The 8,201-nt window shown below is 49.6% G+C and overlaps 1 protein-coding gene across 1 annotated transcript; it reads right to left on the reverse strand.

Annotated features, from left to right (window-relative positions):
* Positions 1-1,435: 1,435 nt before the first annotated feature.
* Positions 1,436-2,762, reverse strand: LOC123161007 (uncharacterized). The gene is made up of 2 exons (XM_044578859.1): positions 1,938-2,762; positions 1,436-1,834 (listed from the first exon to the last, which is right to left on the reverse strand). The coding sequence occupies exons 1-2, from the start codon at positions 2,247-2,249 to the stop codon at positions 1,811-1,813; spliced, it is 336 nt and encodes a 111-aa protein (XP_044434794.1). The 5' UTR covers positions 2,250-2,762; the 3' UTR covers positions 1,436-1,810.
* Between the last annotated feature and the right edge of the window lie 5,439 nt (positions 2,763-8,201).

An 8,201-nucleotide genomic window follows, 5' to 3' on the forward strand; every position in this document is an offset into this window, starting at 1 on the left:
GCCGTCATTGCCAAGACCAAGGAAGCTTCGCTGGAAGCGCTTATGACACTTGGAGGCCCAGTGCCCATCGCGGCCACAAAGCTGACACACACGTGGACCGCCAGCCCCCGGTAAGGTCGCAGTAGGTGGGGGGGCCGAGGCGGGCGACGGTGGCAGCCCCAAGGGAGACCGGGGTGATGAAGAAGAGCGGCCACCCTTGGTGGCGGCGTTGGCCGAGAGGGAGCCAGTGCCCCTGGTGCGGCGAGTCTCGACCCGTTGCTCAGTGAGAAGGAGCCGAGAGAAAACCTCGTGTGCCAGCATGGGTGTCGAGTTGCCCCGCTCGTTGATGATCTCGACTAAGGCATCATACTCCTCATCAAGACCATTGACAATAAACGAGTTGAACTCGGAGTCGGTGAGGGGCTGTCCAATGGAGGCCAATGTGTCGGCGAGGCCCTTGACCTTGTTGTAGAACTCAGTGGCAGTGGAGTCAAGCTTCTGACACTCTCCAAGCTGACGACGGAGTGCAGAGACACGAGCCTGGGACTGCGCTGCAAAGGTGCGCTCAAGGATGGTCCAGGCCTCATGAGACGTCTTCGCGAAGACAACAAGGCCGGCAACTGCCGGCGAGAGCGACCCCTGGATGGAGGAGAGGTTCGCCTGGTCCTGCCCCGTCCAGACGCGATGGGCCGGATTGTAGACCGGACCGTGCACGCTGTCTACCAGCGCGGGTGGGCAAGGAAGCGATCCGTCGACGTAGCCTAGCAGGTAGTGACTCCCCAAGAGCGGGAGAACCTGCGCACGCCAGAAGATGTAGTTGTCGGCGGAGAGCTTGATGGTGATGTGATGACCGAAGTGAAACGGCGGCGGCGAAGACAATCCCATCGAGGAGGCTGCCTGGGGTGCAAACACCATGGAGGCAGCCGGAGGCACCGAAGCCGATGCGGGAGGAGGCGGGACCGCAGCCAGGGCGGGCGCCGCAAAGCTCGCGGCCGGTGCGGACGCCTCAAGGCCCGCGGTCGGGGCGGACGCCGCCAACCCCGCCAGCGGGGCAGTGTGATCCGCTTGCGGCAGGAGCGGCGGGACGACGCCTGCGGAGTCCGCAGCGGACGGCGGCGCCGCGGTGTGGACCACGAGGTCACGCCCAAGCGAGGGCGCCGGCGGCGTGGAGAAGACGGAGCCGATGCTCCTTGTCCCGATCGGAGCCGGAACAGAGACGGCATCGAGCGGGAGGTTGAGCAGAGCCGCAAGAGAGGCCGGGAGGAAGCCCGCAGTAGTGAAACCGGTGGTGGCGGCGCTCGACATGGCGGCGGCGCGATCGGTGGCGCGGCGGCGGCGGTGAAGGCGGCGGCGGCTGCGGCGGCGGTGCGGGTATTAGGGTTTAGAAGCGGAAGCGATCGTAACCTAGCGTGATACCATGTAAGACAATAAGTTTTGGGGAACCAGCACAACCCTCTAGGGGTGGCTTATCTCATTATATATAATGGTTGTGTTACAATATGTATCATATACGTACATAGGTACAGAAGCTATACATAGTCTAACAAGTAGATACTTCACATGAACAAACATCGCATGGAACATTACCAACCACAGCAGTACAATCATGAGAAAATCCTGTAGCAATTACAGCGCACCGGAGTGCTTCTCGGGATCATCACCAACCACGAAGCAGTGTGCTGTACTGTAACCACGTACTTGCACGCCCTCTTGCTACTGGTTGGTCTTTGATCATCGTATGTACAGCAGTCTGCAGAGCAAACCACCATGAGGAGCAGTTCCTTCTCAGAAGAAGCATCCGAATTCCACAGCGAATGTCAATCACATCATATTATGAGAAGCAGCGGCAGAGCATCTGCGTCAGAAGGGAGACAAGTAAATCCATGTCTGTCCCAGTGCAGATTCTTCACACACATGTACTACAAAATACAAGGTTTCGATCGTCAACCGGTGCTCACCTTCCTCCGCTTCCGCCACCGCCACCGCCGCTGCCGGCGCCGGGCCGAGGAGGACGCCGACGACTGCGCGAGGAGCAGGAGCTCGGGCCGCAGCACCAGCGGCGACCAGAGCCCGCTCCTCCCGTAGTCGAAGTCGAACTCGCTGGTGTCCGCGAACTTGCCGAGGAGCCCGTCCGAGACGTCCCTCGACACCAGCTGCACCACGAACCCGCCACCGCCGATCACAGGCGACGGCTCCTCGGGCTCGGACTCGGAGTTAGAGCAGACGCTGGTGATCTCCGGGGACCACCGAGAGGACGGCGACGCTGGCATTGCCGCGCGCAGGCAGGGCACCAGCTAGGAACAGGACCGAGCGGAGAAACACGCGACCGGAGAGCGGCTGGTGGGCTGCTGCGGCCGCAGCATCGCCTTGTACGAAGACAAGAAAGAAGAAGGAATTTTGCCGCGGATCCTGTGGAGGTTGGAGGGAGAAAACGACTCGGTTTGGACCCCCGCGCTGCTCGATCGTGGCCGCCGCGTCGAGGGGGGGCACGACTGGCCGTCTCCTCCTCCTCCTTCCTTTCTTTAATGGTGGCAGGCCCTCTTCTCTCGCAACACCAGCACAGCGCAGCTGATCTCTCTCTCTCTCTGTCTCTCTCTGTAGCAACCGACCGTGCACCTCTCCGTCATGTGGTGGTGCCTCCACGTAACATAACATAGACCTCGCATCCATCTAGTACCAGGGACGATGCTGCGACTCAGAGAAGCTTCCGTCGCAGCTCCGTGACAACATGCCATGTTAACTCGAGCAGCAAAAGATCGTGCTCGTACCTCTCTGGGCGCACGCAGTACCACCACTGCTTGGTCTTTATTGGCAACCCCATACCAGATTGCTGCATAATTCACCGCAATTATGAGCGGCTTTATCACAACGGATCTTGATCCGGCACGGCCGAGAGTTCGTTCGTCGAGAGATGTGGTAGCAATGAAGCTGAGCTTTTCCGTATAGATCGTTGGGACACCGTGAGCCACCTACCATTAGACGGGCGACCTTTCCGAAACGGATCGATCGGCGCAGGTTGGTCCTTGAGGATTAATCGGGTCCATCCGTGGTGGGGCTGATTAGATCCAAGATCTAATCAGTTTGAGTGGGGATCACACTTCACAGGCACCACCAAGAGAGAGTTTCCAGCTAATTTATGTGCGCCCTTTTCAGCGGGAAATCCCATCTGTCAACGCTGGATGGAGTAAAGAGGAATTGGCGTGGGGAGCACAGATGAAAGTGAGTGAGTGATGTGGCCACTTTGTGAGTGTGTCTTACATTTGCACACTTCGGTTGATTTATTTAAGAGATGTTTAATTGCCGGTACTACAACTTTTTTTTGCCGAAAAGGGAGATGTGACGGGCGTTAATTGGATGTTAAATGTGTCGCCTAATCTCCAATCTAGAAAGTAGGAGTCATCCTGTGAAGGAGAAAGCGCGGTTTTAGTTCATTATCCTCACACGGTACACGCATGCCTGAGTAAATTATTAGGCTTGGCAGGCACGGGGTCATATAATCAGTCTCACGCAGCCTGGTTACAGCTTGTGCTTTCGATGACAACCACAATGCTTTGCAGCCCACTTTGATTTCCTAATTAATGGATCATATGGTAGTTTAAAATCAACTTATGAGCGTCACATTTTTTTTTGCTTTGCTACAATGCCAGTAGTCTTTCTTTCCTTTTTCGAAAAAGAGTAGCAATTCTGCTTCATGAGTTTGTATTAGGGATTTCTATTTATGTGTCCCTCCTTCCTTAGTTGTGCTCAGTTTTTTTCAGTCCATCTAACTTTGCTCACTTTTGCACTCCTTCACTCGCCCGCGCCTCACAAAAGGCCAAACAATGTCTTACCATCCGGTCAAAGCCTTTGATCGTTACTTCGCCGGTGCTGACGCGTGGGTCCGACATGTAAGGCCGCATGCATTCGTGTGGGACCAACATGTAAGGCCGCATGCGTTCACGTGGGACTGAAGGTCGCATCCAGGCTGGGCATGGCGGCCGCACGCATTCGTGTGGGACCGACATGTAAGGCTGCGTGCATTCACATTGGCATGCAAAACTAAATCAATGTCGTCTGTTGTAAGCGTTTGCTCACGCTTTCACACATCGAGACTCGCGTCGCCGCTCCGATTAATGGCGGTTTAACGCCACAACCAACCCCTTCCCGTGCCATATATGCAGCCCCCGTCACATTTCGCCGCTCGCCTCCATAACCTTATCCGCCGTCGACGCCACTGTAGCACAAACCCTCGCTCTCCTCTCCCTCTCCCCTTCTGCTTCCATGGCGTGGCCGCGCAACATCACTCTTCGTGAATCCGAGCTTCTCGCCATCTGCGACATCCCGACGCCGTCGGACATGCGCCTACCGGTGGGATGGGTTCTGAGTGCCGGGGGTCTTCTTATGGCGCTTGTCCTCCCGACGATACGTTTGCCTTTACGCGTGTCATTCATAGGTTTTGGGCACGTCTGACGCCGCAGGAGAGGGCACATCCAGGCTTCGAGCCTAACGCCCCATTCTGGCCGCAAATCCTCGGCCAGGACCCCGCCGCTTGGATCTAGCAGTTTGACGGTCCCATCCTGATGTCGTGCTTTAACATTGTCGGGCGACGTGCCTTCTTGAATGGCCTGAGTTTCAACGACGACATTGCCACATGCCCCTCACAGGTTGCCGAAGAAGATTAACTTCGGATTTGGGAGTAGGGCCGCGCCGAAGTTGTCGTTTTATTTGAATAAAATATGTATGAATTCGTATTGAATATGTGCGCAAATCATTTTTGAATGGTTGTATTTCGAGTTGTTTTGCATGCACTTGGAATGACTCGTGATTTATGTGCGCAAATCACTTGGAATGATTCTATTTCTAGTTGTTTGAGTGCACTTGGAATAACTCGTGAATTCTGGAAAAAATTATAAAAAAAAGAAAAAAAATGCTCAAAAATTAAAATCCTTCTGCATGGAGGCCTTTATGTGCAATGGCTTGTGAGAAAAACGGTAAACGGACAATACCACAAATAAAAGGTTAATTTTTCGTTTCTAGTGTCATACATGAATTTTTTGTGCAGCAAGTGCCATAAATAATACTGTAAATAATGCCCTTACAATTTCACCTAAAGTATACCACATGGTATTGCAACTGCCAATTTTTTCATGAATTTTCGAGTGATATTGCCATTTTCATTGATTTATTGAATTTCAGGCGATATATATGTCAAGTAATACAAACTTGAACTGCAAATGTGCTCTAGTTTAGTCCAATAAGTTCTAATTTACCTTTCACATTATGAATGTAGGCAGTATCCAGAAAGAAAATTCAAATTAGCTACCATTTTATATGCTTAGTCATCCATGCAATTTTGACATTAATCTGCGAAAAATTATAAAAAATAAAAAAAGGCTCAAAAATTGAAATCATTTTGCATGGGTCCCTCTTATGTGCAATGGCTTGTGGGAAAAACGATAAAATGACAATATCACAAATAAAAAGTTATTTTCCATTTTTCTAGTGTGATACATGACTTTTTTATGAAGCAAGTGCCATGAATAATATTGTAAGTAGTGCCCTCACAATTTTCACCTGAAGTATACCACATGTGATTGCGGCAGCCATTTTTTCATGAATTTCTAAGTGATATTGTCATTTTTCATTTGAATTTCCGGTGATTTACATCAAGTAATTCAAATTTGAACTACAAGTGTGCTCTAGTTTGGTCCAATAGATTCTGAAAAATCATTTTCACCTTCCACATTAGGAATGTAGGCAGTACCCATAAAGAAAACTCTAATTCTCAACCATTTTATATGATTAGTCATCCATGCAATTTTGACAACACATTGAAATAAATTAGAGAAAATGAAAAATGCTCAAAAATTGAAATTCTTTTGCATGGTGTCCTCTCACGTGAAATGGCTTACGGGAAAAATGATAAACTGACAATACCACAAACTTGAAAAAAAAACTTCACCAAAAACTGACCTATCTCATATGAAGATCAATGACTTTCAACTAAGATGACCATACCCATGAGCATCTTCATGGCACAGTAGATGATAAACATGACCATTTTTGGAACTAACAAGGGTGTTATAATAGTGAGCAATAATTCCACAAAAAGATGGAAGATTTGGTTAATAAAAAGTGTTTTTTTCATTTTTCTAGTGTCATACATGACTTTTTTTGTGAAGCAAGTGCCATTAATAGTATTGTAAATAGTGCCCCCATAATTTTCACCCAAAGTATACCACATGTGATAGCAGCTGCCAATTTTTTCACGAATTCCCGAGTGATATTGCCAGTTAGGAATTCAGTTTTGAACTACAAGCGTGCTCTAGTTTGGTCCAATAAATTGTGAAAAATCATTTTCACCTTCCACATTAGGAATGTAGGCAGTGCCCACAAAGAAAACTCTAATTTTCAACCATTTTATATGATTAGTCATCCATTGTGACACCCCTGACTTAATCATGCACTAATCATACACGCAAATGCACGCGATCAAGATCAGAGAATCATGGGAAGATATCGCAACACAACTCTAGACAGAAAATTAAAATAATACAAGCTTTATATTACAAGCCAGAGGCCTCAAGGGCTCAAATACACAAGAATCAGCGGAAGCAGCAATATATGAGTACATACATAAGTAAGCAAGTCCGCTTTAAGAAGGCTAGCAAAACAACAACATCTAGATCGAAAAGGCGCAAGCCTACTATCTGGGAGCCTCCTAACTACTCTTGGCCGTCAGCGGTCTCCACGTAGTAGTAGGCTCCGTTGGGGTAGCATTAGTCGTCGGTGGGATCAATTGTCTCCTGGACTCCATCATCTGATCGCAAAATTCGGGTAGAGGGGAAAAGAGGTAGCAAAGCAACCGTGAGTACTCATCCAAAGTACTCACAAGACTTACTTCATATCTATACTAAGTATGCATCGGTATCAAACGAATGGGGCTATATCTTTGGACTAGACTGCATAAATGCGAGAATAGAAGGGAAGGCCTAGCCTATCAAGGACTAGCAGCAACACAAGAGAGTAGAGTAACATATATTATAGTAACAAGTATATTGTAGTAACGCCCAGAGATCCTTCCCGACTCCATGCGAGAAAGCGATCCCAGAGCCATCATATCCATTTAGTGCCTCTAGTCTCCAGTTCTAGTTGTAATAGATCGAGATACAACTTCGAGCATCCGTTGGTGTGGACACCGCTATTCGAATAGATATACTTCCCTACAGGGGTGCACCAACGTACCCAACATGCTCGATTAACTCTGGTCGGACACACTTGAATGGGTCATGCATGGCCTCGGCTGATCGACACGCCGTAGTCCTACCTAGGCTCAACAGAGAGGCCAGCACGTCGGTCTACACCCTAAGCGCTCAGGGGACTTGGGCCCATCGCCCTTTAGACTCTAGCGCGTTGCATACGCGACCTAGAGCAGACCCATCCCCTAATACAAGTGCAGGTGGTTCCCGTCCAATCGGGTGTGTCGCTCAATCGCTGACGCCAGTGAGCTTTCGGAAGAATCGTACGACGTTGAGTGCCCATACTTATTCCCGCATGGTGGTTAGTGCAAAAAGGCCAGAGGCCTACTCAAATCACATATCCAAACCAGTTAGTGTCTTGGGAGCGCGCGAAGACGATCAATGATCTATGATCTATGGTCCCTCCGCCCCGTCTCGTGAACTTATGGCAAGGGCTAAGAATGCCCGGCCATGCCGCATAATTACCTCACGAGTACCCTCCAGGTCAACCAGACTGTAACGCCCCCGATTCAATTATACACTAATCATGCACACAAATGTGTACGATCATGACCAGGGACTCACGGGAAGATATCACAACACAACTCTAAAAGTAAAATAAGTCATACAAGCATCATATTACAAGCCAGGGGCCTCGAGGGCTCGAATACAAGTGCTCGAACATAAACAAGTCAGCAGAAGCAACAAGAATGTAGGGACACAGATGATAAACTAGCATCCTATATTAAGCATTTAGGATTGCAGGTAAGGTATCAACAACTGTAGCAAAAATGACAGGCTATGCAACAGAATAGGATTAATCGAACAGTAACATGCTACACTACTCTAATGCAAGCAGTAGAGAGAAGAATAGGCGATATCTGGTGATCAAGGGGGGGCTTGCCTGGTTGCTCTGGCAAGAAGGAGGGTCGTCAACTCCGTAGTCGAACGGGGCAGCAGCAGCGTCGGTCTCGTAGTCTATCGGAGAGAAAAGGGGGAAGAAAC

This window comes from Triticum aestivum, chromosome 7B, assembly GCF_018294505.1.
Source record: "Triticum aestivum cultivar Chinese Spring chromosome 7B, IWGSC CS RefSeq v2.1, whole genome shotgun sequence".
Taxonomy (NCBI): domain Eukaryota; kingdom Viridiplantae; phylum Streptophyta; class Magnoliopsida; order Poales; family Poaceae; genus Triticum; species Triticum aestivum.